The 19,145-nt window shown below is 40.2% G+C and overlaps 1 protein-coding gene across 9 annotated transcripts in view; it reads left to right on the top strand.

Annotated features, from left to right (window-relative positions):
- OCA2 (OCA2 melanosomal transmembrane protein) overlaps positions 1 to 19,145 on the top strand; it is a 193,714-nt gene that overhangs the window by 156,676 nt on the left and 17,893 nt on the right. For all 9 annotated transcript variants that reach the window (XM_047772579.1, XM_047772573.1, XM_047772577.1 and 6 more), the window contains one exon: positions 13,048 to 13,141. In XM_047772579.1, the coding sequence (XP_047628535.1) occupies positions 13,048 to 13,141 (94 nt within the window). The remainder of the gene's footprint in view (positions 1 to 13,047; positions 13,142 to 19,145) is intronic.

The raw sequence follows: 19,145 nt of genomic DNA on the forward strand, positions 1-19,145 counted from the left end.
GTGTCCTGCAGCTAGGCACCAGGGCTGATGAAAGTGGTGACCAGAGATGGTGCTGTGTACAGACTTGGCTGCAGAGGCCTGTGTGGTGGCAAGGGCCAGTTGCAAATACAAATATATTGGTGGGGGTCTGGCCAAGCAACAAGGACTGAGGCCAACTGTAAATGCACTGGAAGCTGCAGGGGCCCTGCTGTTGGTGTGTACTGCCATGGCTGTTGGTTCTTGCCATGGGTGCATGGCAGTAGAGGCTAGTTTGGGGAGTCACACTGGGGCATGCAGTTGCACAGCTGTAAGAGATAGCTGTAGGTGAGCAGAGTAGTACAGACTAGTGACAGGAGATAGAGCTGAACCTGTTCCGCAAGCAGCTGTGGGGGCTTTGGTACTGGTTTACACCCCTGTGGCTGCAGAATCTTGTCATGGGTGTACACATGGCAGTGGAGGGTAGTGACAGGTGTTGGGTCAGTGGTGCATAATTGCACAGCTGGAGGAGCTAGCCTTGAGCATGTACATGGGGGTTGGCATCACCTGCAGGGTTCTAGGCTGGTGTCTTGCATTTGTACAGGTGCTGTGGGCTGGGCCGGCTACAGGTGGTCACAGGCTATGGTGGGACCTGGCAGGGAGGGACCAGGAAGGACTGAGTTGGCTAGTGTTAATGAACACATGTGGGACAAAACCAGTAAAATCTTCAGGGGGTTCTGCAGTAGCTCTTCTGGCCATTGGTTTCTTCAGTGGTGGAAGCTACCAGAATCATCTGTAGAACAGGTCACTGGGAGCCATAATGACTCCTTCTGTGAGGTTGATACTGGTGGTCTCTGCTTTGCTTTTCTTCCTTGATCTTAGCTGTCTCTATACATCTCAGGTTTGCCAGTTTCTGGGTGGGATGAAATCGAAGTGGGTCCTTTGTGCAGCACCTTGAGAAGCTAAGGAAGTAGGTTGGTCACCCTGCTATCCTTTTCCCAGTGAGGGGAATTCTTTCTAGATGGGAAATTTCCCCTTGATGCTGAGCTGTGCTGGCTTGGAGAATGGGATGATGTAGGCAAAATGAAGCTATTTTCCCTTCCCTTTTGTGTGGTGATTCTCAAGTTTTTTGTTCTGTTGCTGGAGTTTCTTAAGTAGAATCTAGAGCTTTTTCCAGAGCTATATATATTTTTGTGGATAGCTATCTAATTGCTGATCTATGAGGATGGAGACTAAAGTCTAGTGCTCTACTATTTTGGTAACATCACTTAAGTAATCTCTTGTACATGATGAGTCGCCTCCTCTTGCTGCTCTCAATACTCCCTCTTTGTCTTTGGGCCTTGATAATTTGACTATAATGTGTTGTAATGTGGGTGTTCTTGAATTTATCCTGCTTGTAGTTCATGTATGTTCATATCTTTCCTCAGATTTGGGAAATTTTTGGTCATTATTTCTTCAAATATTTTTCTGTCCCTTTCTCTCTTCTTCTGGGACTTCTATAATGCATATATTGGTATGTTTTATGCTGTCACATAGGTCTTTCAGGCTCTGTTCATTTTTCCTCATTCTTATTCCTTCCACCCCTCAGACTTGATAATTTCAAATGATTTGTTTTCAAGTTTTCTGATCCATTCTTCTGCCTACTCACATCTGCTATTGAACTCTTATAGTGAGGTTTTCATTTCAGTTATCATACTCAGCTCCAGAGCATCTTTTTTTTCATGTTTATAATTTCTGTATTTTATTGATATTATCTTTTGGTTTACACATCATTTTCATGGTTTTATTTATTTATTTATTTTTGGTCCATGATTTCTTTTTGCTCACTGAACATATTTAAGACAGTTGATTTAACATCTTTGAATAATAATTCTATCCTTGGTGTTCAAGGGTAGTTTCTGTCAAATACTTTTTTTCCTGTGAATGGGTTATACTTTCAAGTTTCTTTGTATGTTTTGCCATTTTTGGTTGATAATCTTGATAACTTGGTAACTGGGCATTTTGAGTGTTATACTGTGGTAACACTGGAGATCTAATTCTCCCACTACTCAGCGATTGTAAAATCTTGCTCATTAAAGCCTGCACCATCAATTTGTGACTTTTCCAGTCTTTTTTTGCAAAGTGTCCATTCTTTGCTGTGTGTGATCATTGATGTTTTCCATTATGTCTACTGCTAAACAGCATCCTGAAAAAGATTTTAAGTGCCTGGCTACCATGTCCTCTTCCATGCTTTATGTTCCCCTGGGGTGCTCATCATTTTCTTTAACCTCCTGGAAAATGCTTCGTCCCTTGGGGGTTGAAACAGTGACCAGCCTCTGTACTGGCCCTTCAGTAATTATCGTTCTTTTAATTTTTACTCTAGTTGGCTTACAATACTCTGCTGTACAGCAAAGTGACATAGATAGGTAGATAGTCTTTTTTGCATTATATTTTCCATCGTGTTCCATCAGAAGTGATTGGATAGAGTTCCTTGTGCTACACAGCAGGACCTCATTGCTTATTCACTCCAAATGCAATACATTGCATCTTCTAACCCCAAACTCTTAGTCCATCACCCTTCTTCCACCTCCCCCTTGGCAACCACAGCTCTGTTCTCTATGTCCATGAGTTTGTTTCTGATCTGTAGATATGTTCATTTGTGCCATTGTTTCTGATCTGTAGATATGTTCATTTGTACCATATATTAGATTCCACATATAAGTGATATCATATGGCATTTGTCTTTCTCTTTCTGACTTCACTTAGTATGAGAATCTCTAATTCCATCCATGTTGCTGCAGATGGCATTATTTTGTTCTTTTTATGGCTGAGTAGTGTTCCATTGTGTATATGCTCCACATCTTCTTAATCCATTCAACTGTCAATGGACATTTAGGTTGCTTCCATATCTTGGCTATTGTGAATAGCACTGCTGTGAACATAGGGGTGCATGTATCTTTCCGAATTGTAGGTTTGTCCAGATATATGCCTAGTAGTGGGATTGTTGGATCGTATGGTAGTTCTCTATTTAGTTTTATGAGGTACCTCCATACTATTTTCCATAGTGGTTGTGCCAATTTGCATTCCCTCCAACAGTGTAGGAGGGTTCCATTTTATCCACACCCTCTCCAGCATTTGTTATTTGTGTACTTATTAATGATAGCCATTCTGACTGGTGCAAGGTGGTGCCTCATAGTAGTTTTGATTTTCATTTCTCCAATAATTAGTGATGTTGAGTGTTTTTTCATGTGTTTGTTGGCCATCTGTATATCTTCCTTGGAGAACAACAGTCTATTCAGTTCTTCTGCCCATTTTTCAATCGGATAATTTTGTTTGTTTGTTTGTTTGTTTTTGCTGTTTTATGAACTGTTTGTATATTTTGAGATTAAGCCCTTGTCGGTTGCATCATTTGCAACTATTTTTTCCTATTCTATAGATTATCTTTGTGTGTGTGTGTGGTTTTCTTCACTCTGCAAAAGCTTGCATGTTTGATTAGGTCCCATTGGCTTATTTTTGTTTTTATTTCTATTGTCTTGGGAGACTGACCTAAGAAAACATATGTACTGTTATGTCAGAGAATGTTTTGCCAATGTTCTCTTCCAGGAGTTTTATAGTGTCTTGTCTTATGTTTAAGTCTTTAAGCCATTTTGAGTTTATTTTTGTTCATGGTGTGAGGGTGTCCTCTAATTTCATTGATTTATATACAGCTGTCCAGTTTTCCCAGCACCACTGGCTGGAGAGACTGTCTTTTTCCCATTCTTGCCTCCTTTGTTGAAGATCAATTTACCATAGGTGTCTGGTTTTATTTCTGGGTTCTCTATTCTGTTCCACTGGTCTGTATGTCTGTTTTGGTATCAGTACCCCATTGTCTTGATTACTGTAACTTTGTAATGTTGTTTGATGTCTGGAAGAGTTATGCCTCTTGCTTGGTTTTTATTTTTACTCAAGATTGCTTTGGCAATGCTGGACCTTTTATGGTTCCATATAAATTTTTGGATTGTTTGTTATAGTTCTATGAAAAATAGGGATTGCCTTAAATCTGCAGATTGCTTTGGGTAGTATAGTCATTTTAATAATATTAATTCTTCCAATCCAGGAGCATGGGATATCTTTCCATTTCTTTGAATCCTCTTTAATTTCCTTGGTTCTTGTTTTATAGTTCTCAGCATATAAGTCTTTCACCTCCTTGGTCTGGTTTATTACTAGGTTTTTAATTTTTTTGAGTGCAATTTTAAAAGATATTGTATGTTTGTATTCCTCTTCTAATATTTCATTGTTAGTATACAGAAATGCAACCGATTTCTGAATGTTAATCTTGTATCCTGCTACTTTGCTGAATTTGTTGATCAGTTCAAGTAGTTTTTGTTTGGAGTCCTTAGGGTTATCTATATATAGTATCATGTCATCTGCATAGGGTGACAGTTTTACCTCTTCTCTTCCAATTTGGATACCTTTTTTTTTTTTTTATTGCTGTGGCTGAGACTATGTTGAATAACAGTGGTGAGAGTGGGCATCCTTGTCTTGTTACAGATTTTAGCGGGGAGGTTTCAGCTTTTCTCATTGAATATTATATTTGCTGTGGGTTTGTCATAAATGGCTTTGATTTTGTTAAGGTGTGTTCTCTCTATAGCCACTTTGGTTTTTATCATGAATGATGTTGGATTTTGTCGAATGTTTTTTCTGCATCTGTTGAGATGATCATGTGGTTTTTTACTTTTTTTTTTTGTTAATGTGGTGTATGACGTTGATTGATTTGCATGTGTTGAACCATTCTTGTGAACTTATGATGAATCCCCCTTGGTCATGGATAATGATCTTTTTTATATGTTGCTGGATTCGATTGGCTAACATTTTTTTGAGAATTTCTGCATCTATATTCATCAAAGATATTGGCTGATAGTTTTCTTTGTTGTTGGTATCTTTGTCTGGCTTTAGTATTGAGGTGATGGTGGCTTCATAGAATGTCTTCAGGAGTGTGAGTGTTCCTTCATCTTCAACATCTTGGAAGAGTTTAAGAAGGATGTGTATAAGTTCTTCTTTGTGTGTTTGGTGGAATTCACCTGTGAAACCATCTGGTTGTGGAATTCCGTTTGTAGGGAATGTTTTTATTACATATGCAAATTCATTTCTAGTGATGTGTCTGTTTAAATGATCTATTTCTTCTTGATTCAGTTTTGTAGAGCTATATGTCTCTAGAAAGTTGTCCATTTCTTCTAGGTTTCAAATTTATTGGCATATAATTGTTCATAGTATTGTCTTATGGTTTTTTGTCCTTCCATGAAATCTGTTGAGATTTCTCCTTTTTCATTTCTCATTTTTTTTATTTGGGTTCTTTCTCTCCTCTTATTAGTGAGTCTGGCAAGAGTTTTGTCGATTTTGCTTACCCTTTCAAAGAACCATCTCTTGGTTTTATTGATTTTTTTTCTCTTGTGTTTTTGAATCTCTATTTTATGAATTTCCTCTCTGATCATTGTGATTTCCTTCCTTCTCCTGACTTTAAGTTTTGTTTGTTCTTCTTTTTTTAATTCTTTTAGGTGGTAGGTTAAGTTGTTGATTTGAGATTTTTCTTCTTTTCTGAGGAAGGCCTGTATTGCTATGAATTTCCCTCTAAGAACTGCTTTTGCAGCATCTCATAGATTTTTGAATGGTTGTGTTTTCATTATCATTTGTCTCGAGGTATTTTTAAGTTTCCCTTTCAATTTCCTCATTGTCCCATTGGTTTTTTAGTAGTATGTTGTTTAGTCTCCATGTAGTAGGTTTTTTCTCATTTCTTTTCCTGTGGTTGATTTCTAGTTTCATGCCATTGTGGTCAGAGAAGATACTTGAAATAATTGCTATACTCTTAAATTTGTTGGGATTAGTTTTGTACCCCAGTATATGATCAATCCTGAGAATGTTCTATGTACACTTGAAAAGAATGTATATTCTGATTTTGGGGGATGAAATGTCCTGAAAATGTCAATTAAGTCTAACTGTTCTATTGTGTCATTTAGGATCTCTGTTGCCTTGTTGATTTTCTGTCTAGAGCATCTGTCCATTGATGTGAGTGGAGTGTTAAAAGTCTCCCACTATTATTGTATTCCCATCAATTTCTTCTTTTATGTCTATTAGTATTTGTTGTATGTATTTGCGTGCTCTTATATTAGGGTCATGTATATTGAGGAGTGTAATATCCTCTCTTGATTGGATCATTTTATCATTAAATAGTGTCCTTTGTCTTTCTTTATTGCCTTTGTTTTAAATTCTGTTTTGTCTGATATAAGTATCACAACTCCTGCCTTCCTGTCTTTTCAATTCACATGAAATATCTTTTCCCATCCCCTCACTTTCAATTTATATATGTCCTTTGCCCTAAGTTAAGTTTCCTGTAGTTAGCATAGTGTAGGCTCTTGTTTTTTATCCAGTCTGCCATGCTATGTCTTTTGACTGGATCATTCAGTCCATTGACATTTAAGGTAATTATTGATAAACATGAATTTATTGCCATTTTGAAATTTGTTTTCCAATTAATTCTATGTTTCTCCTTTGTTCTTTTCTTTTTTTTTCTTTTTTTTTTTTTGGTTGGATTATGTCCTGTTATTTTATGCTTGTGTCCTCTTCTTTTTAGTTTTTGTGAATGTATTGTTTGGTTTTGATTTTTTATTTCCCTCTTCAAGTATGTTAACTCCTTCCTATATCTGCTTGCTTTAGCCTTATAGTCATATAGGCTCAAACACATTCTTTTAAAAAAAAAGTGTCAAGATTTTCCCACTTTCCTTGCTCATATTTTATGATTTTGATATCCTTTTTTACATCTTCATGTTTATCCTTTTGTTGTTCCTTATGTTTATTGTCTTTTGCAAATAGTTTTTTTTTATTTTAAATCTGTTTCCTTGCTTATTTAAGTGATTGGTTTCAAATTGTTATTTCCTCCATCCTATATCTTCTTCCTCCTTTCCTATTTAGAGGATACCACTCAGTATTCCTTTTAGAATGTGTTTAGTATTGCTGTATTCTTTTAGCTTTTGTTTGTTGGAGAAATTCTTTATTTTTCCTTCTATTTTAAATGATACTCTTTCTGGATAGAGTATTTTCAGCTGCAAATTTTTCCCTTTTAGAACTTTGAATATATCTCTCCTGGCCTGTAGTGTTTCTGTAGATAAATCAATTGATAGTATTATGGCAGTTCCCTTATAATTAAGTCTTTGTTTTTCTCTTGATGCCTTTAAAATATTCTGTTTCCCTTTAACTTTTTCCATTTTTATTATAATATATCTTGGTGTGGGCCTATTTGGATTCAACTTGTTGGGGCCCTCTGTGCTTCCTGTGTCTTAATATCTGTTTCCTTTAGATTTGGAAACATTTTCAGCCATAATTTCTCCAAATATGTTTTCAATCCCCTTTTCTTTTTCTTCTCCTTCCAGAATCCCTATTATGCATAGATTGGCTCACTTTATATTATCCCATAGATCTCTTATATTGCTTTCATGTTTCTTCATTTGGTTTTATGTCTGCTGTCCTGATTGGGTGATTTCTATTATTCTGTCTTCCAAGTCACTAATTCATTACTCTGCATTATTCATTCTGCTCTTCATTGCCTTTAACTTAGCTTGCATCTTTGCAAATGAATTTTCTAATTTTTCTTGCCTCATCCTCACGTTTTCTAGTTCACTTCTTGAGTAATCTACATCACTGTTCATACCTGCTTTTAATTCCTTCATATCCATTTTTAATTCCTTCAGAATTTCCACTATCTCCTTTTTGAACTTGGTATATGTTAGATTTCAGAGGTCTGATTCTTTGTTAGCTCTTTCAGGGGAATTCTCCTGTTCTTTTAACTGGGAATGGTTCCTGAGCATCTTCATTTTGCTCATATTTTTCTTATTCTGTTAGTTTAGGGAAAACAACTCCTGTAGTCTTGGAGGGCTGTTTATGGGAGAGTGCACCTGGGTATTTTATAAGGGCTTGCTTTTTTTTTTTTTTTTTTTTGCATGGGGGCTGTTTTTGGTTTGGATTCTTGCTGTCTCTTTCCCCAGTGTGTGCAGGCTGTTATCCCTTTGATAGGCATTGTGTTGGTGTACAGCCTGTGTGTGCTTCCCAGGAGATGGTGGCAATGTGTAGGGCTCATAGCCAATGTCTGGTTGCTGGGCCCTTGACAATGGCAAGTACCCTTGGGTTGGTGGCGCAGGCTATGCCTGATTGCAGGGCACTGGGGAGTGACAGTGACCCTCAGGCAGGTGTAAAATGTGCCCAAAGCCTTCGGCAGTGGCAACTTCAGGGCATGTGTGTTACCTGGGGAGTGAGAGCAATGTGTGCACGCCATTGCGATAATGCAGTACCCTCTTCTGTGATAATCACTGAAGTGACTAGGGCTGCAGGTGGTGCCTGTTCATGAACACCTAGTAGTGTCAGGCCATGCCCACCTCTGGAATCTGAGATAGATCCCATCGGCTGTGCAAGAGGTGCCTCACTGCCTGAGACCTGGGTTTGCAAAGATATTCCTATGGCAGTCCCACCCCTCCTCCTCTAGCCCTTCCCAACAATGGCACCTTGCTTCTCCTACAGGCCCAGGCTTCCTCCTGTGCTCCCTCAGATGTGGTGCTCTGTTCCCCAGCCTGAGGGCACCACTCCCTAGCTCCTCCAGCCATCTCCACACAGTCAACCCTAGTCCTCTCCCCTGAACTGACCTCTGGAGCCTGAGCCTCAGCACCCAGCCCCCACTTGAGTGTCTCAGACTGTGGTGTCCAGGGTCGGTTGTGCCAATGGTCTGGGGGGCCTCTCTCTCTGCTTTGCTGTCCTCAGTCCAGCTGTTGCATTTTCTGCAGAGCTTTGAGCTTCCCCCTCCTTTCCCGCTTATCTCCCCATCAGTTAGGTAGCCTCCCAGGGTTCAGATTCCTTTCCTTTCTTACAGTTCCCTCTCTGGAGTGCTGATCCTGTCTTGATTCCTTTTTTCCCCCTCTACTCTCTCTCTCTCTCTAGTTTTTCCTTTCTGTTCTACCTAGATATATGGAGGGTTTCTCACCCTTTTTGGAGGCTTAAGGTCTTCTGTCAGCATTCAGTAGGTGTTCTGTGTCAATCATTCTACATGTATATTTTTTTAATGTGTTTGTAGGAGAAGATGGGAACCACATCTTACTCCTCTTCCATCTTGATCCTACCTTCCCTTCTATAATTAAGATCAGTGATCAGTAATTAATAGATACAAATTGATTTTTGGAGGACAAAGCCTTATTGCCTACCTTGCTACCAGCAAGTTGCACATAAAGATGAGTTGCTACCTCCATGGCTTGTCTGATACAAGTCAGGGACATCAAGAATGATAACCACTATAAGAAAGGCCAAAATTAATCAGCTTATTTATTAATCTCTTCCCTGGCATGCAAGTGTTGGAGCACACTTCAGACTTCCAAAACAGTTACTGTTATGAATTGAATTTTGTGTCTCCCCCAAAGATATGTCGAAGTCCTACCACTGACTCCCTTCAAATGTGACCTTATTTAGAAATATGGTCTTTACCAAGATCATTAAGTTAATATTAATTCATTAGAGAGAGTTCTAATCCAGTTTGGTGTCCTTATAAAAGAGGGTGGGGGATTTGGACAAAAAGGCAGTCATGCAATGAGAGAAAACACCACATGAAGGTGAGGTGTCTGTAGGACAGGAAACACCAAGGATTGCTGGCAACACTATAGGTTAGAAAAGGCAAGGGAGGACACTACAGCCATCGGAGTCACTCACTCCAGGCACATGGCTGTCTTCTCCCTATGTGTCCTCACATTGTGTCTCCCCTCTTTCCCTATCTGGATTTGGGGATTCTAGTCTTCACAACTTTGAGACAATGTATTTCTGATGTTTCAGTTTTTGGTACTCTGTTACAGCAGCCCTAGAAAACTTACCTAGTTACTTAAGACAGTTGCTGACAGTTTAGTAATTGTTTAGGTGGAGGGATAGGTTTCTGGAGCTCCCTACTCTGCCATATTCTGTGCCATCCTTATTCATTATTTTTTTATTAATTATTATTTTTAAAAAATTTCTCTCTCTCTCTTTCCCTCTTTCTCTGCTTAACATAATGTAAGCTCTATGAGAGCAGGAAGTTCTGTCTCTCATATTAACTGCTCTGCCCTCTGTATCTGCAGCTTTAGTAGACAAGTACTAGAGTGGAAGGCCATTCTTGAATAATTATTGCATGCATTTGGCCATAAATGAGCATGGATAAGGAAATGTGGCCCCAGCCTTGTGGAGGGAGGTGTGTGTTAAATGCAATGATGAATGTAAATTCTAGGCATTATCCACTTTGAGAAAGTCAAGGAAAGTTTCAGAGGAGAGAGGCCCAAGTCTCTTTCAGACCAAGTGGGAGAGTGATGTGAGGACAAAAGCAGAAGTGTAACTGGGGAGAGTCATTGGCATAGGCAAAGGTACAGGAATGTGAGTCAGTGTTTGTATCCAGACCTATGAGGACTGGAGTGACAGAGTGTGAAGGAAAGTAGAGCCTCAGGAAGAAGGACTTGCTTTGGAGTGAGGGCATGAAGTCAGGGAGCAAGTGACACAGTCACATTTAAAAACAGAAAGGTCACTGCTGGTTGCATTAAAGATAAATCTGAATATAGCACCTGTTGAGTGTGAGGCAAGTGAAACAACAGCCCATTCATGTAGGTGTTGGAATGGGAGCCTGCACAAGGCTGGGGTGAGGTCTGGGAAGGAATGGGGCAGACTACAGGAGCCACAAGTAGATCTTTAAATTTGGGGTAGAGTTTAGGCATGAGTTTTTATCTGAATTGAAAAATCCAGCAGAGGGTTTGAATTCTTGAAAAATACCATGCTTTTTGCAGCCATCAGCCTATAATAGAATCTGGCACTTGTAACTTTGTGTTTTGGAACATGTGCACAGGAATACCTGTCTTAATTTTTAGCGGCAGCACTAGGGTCAAGGCACCTCTTCCTCCTTTTGCACCTCAGTACCTCTGATGAGGGCCCAGCATCCTGTACTTAGTTGTTCCAAGTCTGTTTCCTTCAGCCAGGTGGCCCTTGAGGTTCTTGAGGGTGGAGGCTGGCCTTGAATGACAGCAAGCTGCCCTTTGTGGGCAGATGCCTAGAGCCACATCAGGTATGTTTTTGCTCTGCTCATTGATGACTGGGTGCTGTGAGAAGCTCTACTTTGCTTTCTCCTGTAAAGAACCGAGACTTCAAGTTAGAAATTGCATCTGTGACAGCAGTTGGGTTCATCATGAGACAACAGACACAAAGATTGAAGTGTGCCATGGGGATGCCACCTCTGCCAGGAATTTCTGTTTCTGTATCAGATGGACTTCCCAGGATGTTACTTATTTCTATTCTAGAATATATTTGGGGCTATTGGGAATGAAAATGTGCTTTTCAAAATGCTGCTTAGACCCAGCTAGTAGGAAGGTATCTTTCTCAGAGCCTTCAAGGGAGCTTTAAAGAGCCATTTGCAGGACTAACAGAAGAGTGTGTATGATAGGCACATTGGTCTGTGGGTTGGCTGCAGCCTACTAGTTAGGGCTCTGCTGGACCTGATGGGGCTTCTCCACATGTCCACCCTCTGGGGACACCACAGGACAGCAATACTTCCTGGGACTTGCTCTTCTCATGGCTGAACCTGAATCTCCAGAGAGGCTTGCTGTAACAAGAGGTGCTTCTGTCTAGTCTACTCACCTTCCATTGGTCAAACAAACCACTGGCCAAGCCTAGAGTCAGTGGGGTGGGGATATAGATCTGCCTGTTTCACGAGGACCACTGCAGAAGGCACACAGTGAGATCCTATTGCCGGGATAAAGGGTTGGTAAGTGATCCAGTCTCCCCAAATAAGCAATGTGGTATTGCTGTTATGACCTCAGGTGACCTGGCGTCCAGTAGAATGTGGCTCTGTTGGCCCTTAATTCTCTATGAGAAATGAAATCACATATTTCCACTTTTTCTTTGTCTTTTCTAGGGCCACACCCACAGCATATGGAGGTTCCTGGGCTAGGGGTCTAATTGGAGCTGTAGCTGCCAGCCTATGCCAGAGCCACAGCAATGCAGGATCTGAGCTGAGTCTGCAACCTACACCACAGCTCACGGCAACACAGATCCTTAACCCAATGATCGAGGCCAAGGATCAAACCTGAAACCTCATGGTTCCTAATTGGATTTGTTAACCACTGAGCCACTATGGGAACTCCTATTTCCACATTGTTTTAAGCTTCTGTCTGCAATTTTGGGTAGCCCTTTCCAGATGGGTCACATTTGAAGCCCACCTCCTCCAGCTCTTCATAGGAGTTCACACATGGCAACTGTCCCGATGCAGCAGGTCCAGGTTCTCGCCTGACCTCTCATGGGCTGCTCCCATGCCTAGCAGTGATAACATGGACCATCCACCCAGCAGATTGGAAGCAGGCCCACTGACTGTGTCACTGAAGAGGTCCTTCTGTAGCAACATGAGCCACAAAGGGGCATGTTTTTGGAACACAGATTTCTCACAGAAATGTCACATTATTGTAATGTGAAATTTATCAGAAAGATGCAGTTTGTTGTCATGATTTACTAGAGAACACTACTTCCTAGTCATTGACTCTGATGCTTGTTACATCACAAAACATCAGTGGGTGTGGAAGACTGCACAGAGGGCAGTAGGGAGAAATGGTTTAGCACCAATTTACCCACACATAGTCTGAAATCAGATATCTGTGTCTCTTCATGCCTTGATGTCTTCCTCTATCAGTTGAGGAAATAACACACTTGGAAGATGTTTGAAGATTAGGTAAGATGATGTGTGCATGGAGTTAGCGTAGGACTGTGTCCACTGCAGGGCTAATAAATGCTGGTTAGATGGTTGTGGTCCCAGGACTGTGTGGGATTCTATGTGACTTCACCCCATTCGGGATTCAGAGCAGTAGCCAGGGAGCAGTTAAAGAGAAGGAGGAACAGTTGGTCCTATGACTGGAAACAAAGACTTAGTGGTGGGCTCAAACTCAAGGTTTTGTCGATAGCAAAGTTCACTTTTGTTTCCTTTTGAACATCCTATGTTTAAGTTGTTTGACTGTTGGAAAGGTGCTTTGGATTTTGTAAGTTGGTCATAGAATAAGCAGCTCCTGTGAGCTTCCAAGGACATGATGTCAGTGTTCTTTTCCTCCACAGATTCCTGTGCTCCTGAACTTAAGCAGAGATCCTGAGATCAGCCTGCCTGCACCACCGCTCATGTACGCCCTGGCCCTCGGCGCCTGCCTGGGAGGTAAGAGGGTACTGCTGCATCTTATCTATACCCTGGCTTTGGCATCTTGAGTGGAGAGGGGTCACCTAAGCTAAGATTATAACATAAACAGGCCACATGCACAGAGCACTAAAGGGACCCCAAGGAAGATTGGAGGAAAGTCAGGAATTGTTCTCTAGGATGAGAGCTGGGTCTCAAAGGATGAGAAGCCTCCTGGGCTAGTTCTGATTCACCTAGAACATGGAGAATGAATGTCATTGCATTAGTGATGAAAATGTTTTCTATCTTAACTGTTTCAATATCAACATCCTGACAATGCTATTGTGGTATGGTTTTGCACTATATTACCATTGAGGGAAACTGAATTAATGGTACATAGGATCTCTTCATATTATTTCCTTACAATACCATGTGAATGTATAATTATCTCAAAGCAAAAGCTAATTAAAGTAATAAAAAAAGGAAAAACCAGAGGGAGAAATGTTAATGTTTTCATTGTCTAAATCCATAATTACTTAACTAAATAAATGTAGATAGGTAGACAGGCTGATTGGAAAATAAAGTCAAGGAAATATCCCTGAGTCTGGAGGCAAAAGTCAAAGAAGAAGAAATGCAGGGGAAAATTATAAACAAAAGTTAAATATGGGAAATACAATATTCCACTACTATAAAAATCTCAGAAAGGACAGAATGAAATGGAAGGGAGGAATTTATCAAAGAAATAATAGAAGTAGATTTTTCAGAGTAGAAGTAGCACTACCTAATGCCAATCTTTGTGAAATCTGAGGACTCCAAGGAGGCTTAGAAACTTGCTCAGTGTCATACAGCTAGAAAATCTCATAACTGGGAATCAAATTCCTGCAGTCTAGCTCCACAGTTTTTCCTCCTAAGCTCTCTTTACATTGAAAATAGGTAATTAGAAATACTAGGTTCAGCAGAAAATTGTTTGAATTTGTCACTTACCAAATTTGCCATAAATTAAAATATGGTAGGATTTTAAGCAGATGATGAAAGATAAGAAAGAAGACCTGATTGGACTTTGGTCCTGGTGCACATCTTGACACTGCAGGGTGGCATTTACTTAGTCAGGATGGTATAAATGTTGCTGATGGGTTTTCCCAGCTTGAATGAACATATGTCCAACTCTATAGAACACCTTGTGGTTGTCAGTTTCCTTCATAAATGTGCTCTTTTATTTGTAATCTATGTATTAGTTGGATAAAAACAAACTAAAAATAATTTAAATACTACTTGTAGGACATAGAAAACAAAACAAAACAAAAAACAAAGACTGCTTTATATCCAAGCATGCATGGCATCCTTGCCAAAGTTATATATAGATTGTGGGCAATCCAGGCATCACATGGCTGGATTAAAACCTGTTGCTTCTTTTTTGGCCATGTTCATATATTGAGTGGCAGGTCGTTCTACTTTTCAAATGGAATACCAGCACATAGAATTAATTTTTAGGTTTTCGTTTAGTGAAAAAATATTACTGATCTGAGAGCATGGTTTATTTAATTCAACTTGAATTGGCTGACACAAGATATTGGATTGAAGACTCTTTATAAACTTTTAAAATGGCCATCAAAAACGAGACAGAGAATGGTTTTGGGAAATGTTCTTGTTCTGCCTCTAGACACATAAATTAGATCTATAGATTACCTAGACATGCCAAGAAAGGCAGCTGCTGTTTGTGTTCACACCCGAACTTCTAACTCACTCCTCTGTAAATGGAAACTGGAAGGGTGGCTTGAGCCAGAGAAGTGACACCCAGGACTTCTTTAACCTACCACATGAAACCCATGCCATGTGAGGTACTATAAAAAACCTACTAGTGTCTATTAAACTACTGAAACAACCACTGAAATCCAAATGGTACCCACACATTCTTTCTTAATATATATTTTTATTAAAGTATAGTTGATTTACAGTGTTGTGCCAATTTCTGCTGTACAGCATAGTGACCCAGTCATATATAGAGATAGATAGATAGATAGATAGATAGATAGATAGATAGATAGATACATACATACATACATACATACATACATAGGGAGGTACAGAGATAGTCAATCTATCATGGTCTATCTCAGGAGATTGGGTACAGTTCCCTGTGCTATACAGTAAGACCTCATTTGTTATCCATTCTAAATGTAACAGTTTGCATCTACTGACCCCAGACTCCCAGTCCATCCCACTCCCTCCCTACTTCCCCCCTGGCAAACACAATTCTGTTCTCTGTGTCTGTGAGTCTGTTTCTCTTCTAGATACCAAGGGAATGTCCTCATTTAATACAGACATAGCTGAATCCCCACCATCTCTTCCCCACTGATGATGGGGCAGGGGTGGGCAGATGGATTTCATGAGTCCATGATCAACATGCGTGGGCAGGCCAAAACTGTTTGGAGTCAGAGAGACATTGTGGGGCATCGTCTTGGTAATGATTTCCCTGATCCTGAGAACAAACTTTAGGAAAGAGAATGATCTTGCTCCTTTTTCTGGATACCATTCACTGTGTTGTACTGACGAGATGCCTGGAGCTGTTTCCAGCCAAAGTGGGGGGCCAGCTCTGAGGGTTGTTGATGGGTGGCAGAGCATGTCAAAGGAGACACCAAGAAGCCCTTTGGCACCTCTGGACTTGCTCCACCTCTGACTCCCTGTTGTGGGAGATAAGCTCTTCCTGTTGCCAACACCATATTGTTTTGCATCTTTCTTCCTCGTAACCAGAAACATCCTGATCACAACAGAAATCGTCAGTGGTTAGCTCATGGTTACTCAGACTAGCAGATTTCAGATTTTGTTGGAAGTCTGAATCCAGATCTAGTTTTCTTTCCGCTATAACAGCTGAATGATCTTTCGCTAATTTTTGTACAGGACCTGCTGGCTAGCTAGTCCTCTCTTCTCTGTTGCATGCTTATACCTCATGTGCTTTGCTCACTTATCCACTCTTGCCTCAATAAGACATGAGGGAAACCTGTTCGGGAGCCTCTTGGCAAAGCTTTTTCCCCCTGATAAAAATGTATTGGTACCAGTTTTCCTCCATGCTATCTGCCTTGGATATGTCCTTGAGACGTCTGTGATGTGAGAGAGAGGCCAGAATAATTGTGGAGGCATGCCCCTGACATTGTAAGACATCAGGCTGATGCTTGCCAGCTTCTTGTTATGGGGAGGAGATTATTTCTGAGTGTGAAAGCCTGTGTTAGTTGGAGTTCTGTTACCTGCAGCCAAAAGCTTTCTTAAAGAAGCAGATCTTAGCGAGGCTTAATAGATCAATTTTCTGCCTCCCAAGGTCTTCAGAAGGCCCAAAGACCTCATGCAAAGGGATGTCTTGAAGGTGTATCTGAGGGAAGGAGGTCAGGCTATGTACAGAGGGTTTCTGAGGAATAGCAACCCCCACAGTGCCATCCATTCTACATTCCTGAAAAGGTGGATAGAAGTAAAATGTGCAAAGGCTGAGCAAGTGCCAACCTTAAGGAATAGCAGCTCAGCTCTTGCTCATGTCTCTGCCTCATCCACTCTCCACAGGGCTCCTTTACCTTTTTTCCCCACACAGTTCTCTGCACCCTGCTAAAGTCCTGGAGACCCAACTGCTACCCCTCCCATCAGATCCTTGAAAATTCTTCCTTTCCTTTCTATGAATCCAGAAGGACTCAGGAACAAATTAACCTGCTGAGCCCATCCACCTTAGGAATGTGAAGCAGGAGATGGAAAGGGCCTTTTATTTTCTGTCAAATGGTCCATTGCCAATGAGGAATTCATACTGTAGCATAATGAGATGCTATAGATCTAGGCACTGCCTTCTTGCCACTTTATCTGGGAGGAAAAGGAGTACTTTTTCTTTTTTCTTTTTTTGTCTTTTAGTGCTGCACCCACAGCATATGAAGGTTCCCAGGCTAGGGGTCAAATCGGAGCTGTGGCTGCCAGCCTATGCCAGAGCCACAGCAATGCGGGATCTGAGCTGAGTCTGTGACCTACACCATAGCTCTCAGCAAAGCCAGATCTTTAACCCACTGAGCAAGGTCAGGGATCGAACCCATGTCCTTATGGATGCTAGTCAGGTTTGTTAACCACTGAGCCACAACGGGAAGTCATACTTTTTCTCTTTTTCAGTAATCATTATCATTTTTATTATTTGTTTTTATTGAAATAAAGTTGATTTAAAATATTGTTATTTTCATATATACAACAAAGTGATTTAGTTATATATTTTTTCAGATCTTTTCCATTATAGAATCTACATGTAACTGAATGAAATTAGAATGTTCTCTGTCACCATACACAAAAATAAACTCAAAATGGATTAAAGACCTAAATATAAGGCCACATACTATAAAACTCCTGAAGGAAAACATAGGTAGAATGCTCTTTGACATAAATGACAGCAACATCTTGTTTGATTCACCTCCTAGAATAATGACAATAAAGACAAAAAATAAACCAATGGGACCTAATTAAACTTAAAAGCATCTACAAAGCAGAGGAAACAGTTTAAAAAATGAAAAGACAATCCACAGAATGGAAGAAAATCTTTGCAAGTGATTCACCTGACAAAGGTTTAATCTCCAAAATACACAAACAACTCATACAACTCAACAACAACAACAACAACGATAAAACAACCCAATTGAAAAATGGGCAGAAGACCTGAATAAACATTTCTCCCAAGAAGACATACATGTGGCCAGCAGGCACATGAAAAAATGCTCAACATCTCTAATTACTAGAGAAATGTAAATCAAATCTACAATGAAGTACCACCTCACACCAGTTAGAGTGGGCATCATTAACAAGTCAGTGAACAACAAATGTTGGAGAGGATGTGGAGAAAAAAGAACCCTCCTTCACCATTGGTGGCAATGTAAATCAGTACAATCACTATGGAAAACAATATAGAGATACCTCAGAAAACTAAATATAGAACTACCATATGATCCAGCAATCCCACTATTGAGTATCTATCCAGACAAATATTTCACTGAAAGATACATACACCCCTATTTTCATTGCAGCACTGTTCACAAAAGCCAAGACATGGAAACAACCTAAATGCCCATTGACAGATGAATGGACTAAGAAGATGTGGTACAAATATACAATGGAATACTACTTGACCACGAAAAAAACACAAAATAATGCCATTTGCAGCAACAGGGATGGAACTAGAGATTCTCATACTGAGTGAAGTAAATCTCAAAGAGAAAGACACACACTATATGATATCACTTATATGTGGAATCTAAAATATGGCACAAATGATCTATCCATAAAACAGAAAAGGTTGTGGACATGTAGGACAGAATCGTGTTTGCCAAGGGGAGGGGGAGGGAGTGGGATGGATTGGGAGTCTAGGGTTAGGAAATGAAAATTCTTGCATTTGGGGTGAATAGGCAAAGAAATCCTGCTGTATATCACAGGGAACTATATAATCACTTGTAATGGAACATGATGGAGGATAATGTGAGAAAAAGAATCTGTCTATCTCTCTCTATATGTATGTATGAGTGGGTCATGTTGCTATACAGCAGAAATTGACAGAATATTTTAAATCAACCATAATAAAAAATTTAAAAAATACAATAAAATATGGCACAAGTGATCTGTCTACAAAACAGAAATAGATCATGGGCATGGAGGGCAGAGTTGTGTTTGTTAGGGGGAGGGGAAGGGAGCGGGAGAGAGGGGGACTGACTGGAAGTTTGGGGCTGGTAGGTATAGACTGTTACATTTAGAATGAATGGGTGATGGGGTCCTGCTCTTCAGTACGGGAACTGTGTCCGATCTCTCTCTCTCTATATATATAAGGAGTACTATTGCTGGATCATATGGTAGTTCTATTTTTAGTTTTTCAGTGAACCTCCATACTGTTTTCCATAGTGGTAGCACCAGATTACATTCTCACCAAGAGTGTAGAAGGGCTCCCTTTTCTCCACACCCTTTCTAGCATTTATTATTTGTAGACTTCTTGATGGTGGCCATTCTGACCAGTGTAAGGTGATACTTCATTGTGGTTTTGATTTGCATT

Source organism: Phacochoerus africanus, chromosome 3, assembly GCF_016906955.1.
Source record: "Phacochoerus africanus isolate WHEZ1 chromosome 3, ROS_Pafr_v1, whole genome shotgun sequence".
Taxonomy (NCBI): domain Eukaryota; kingdom Metazoa; phylum Chordata; class Mammalia; order Artiodactyla; family Suidae; genus Phacochoerus; species Phacochoerus africanus.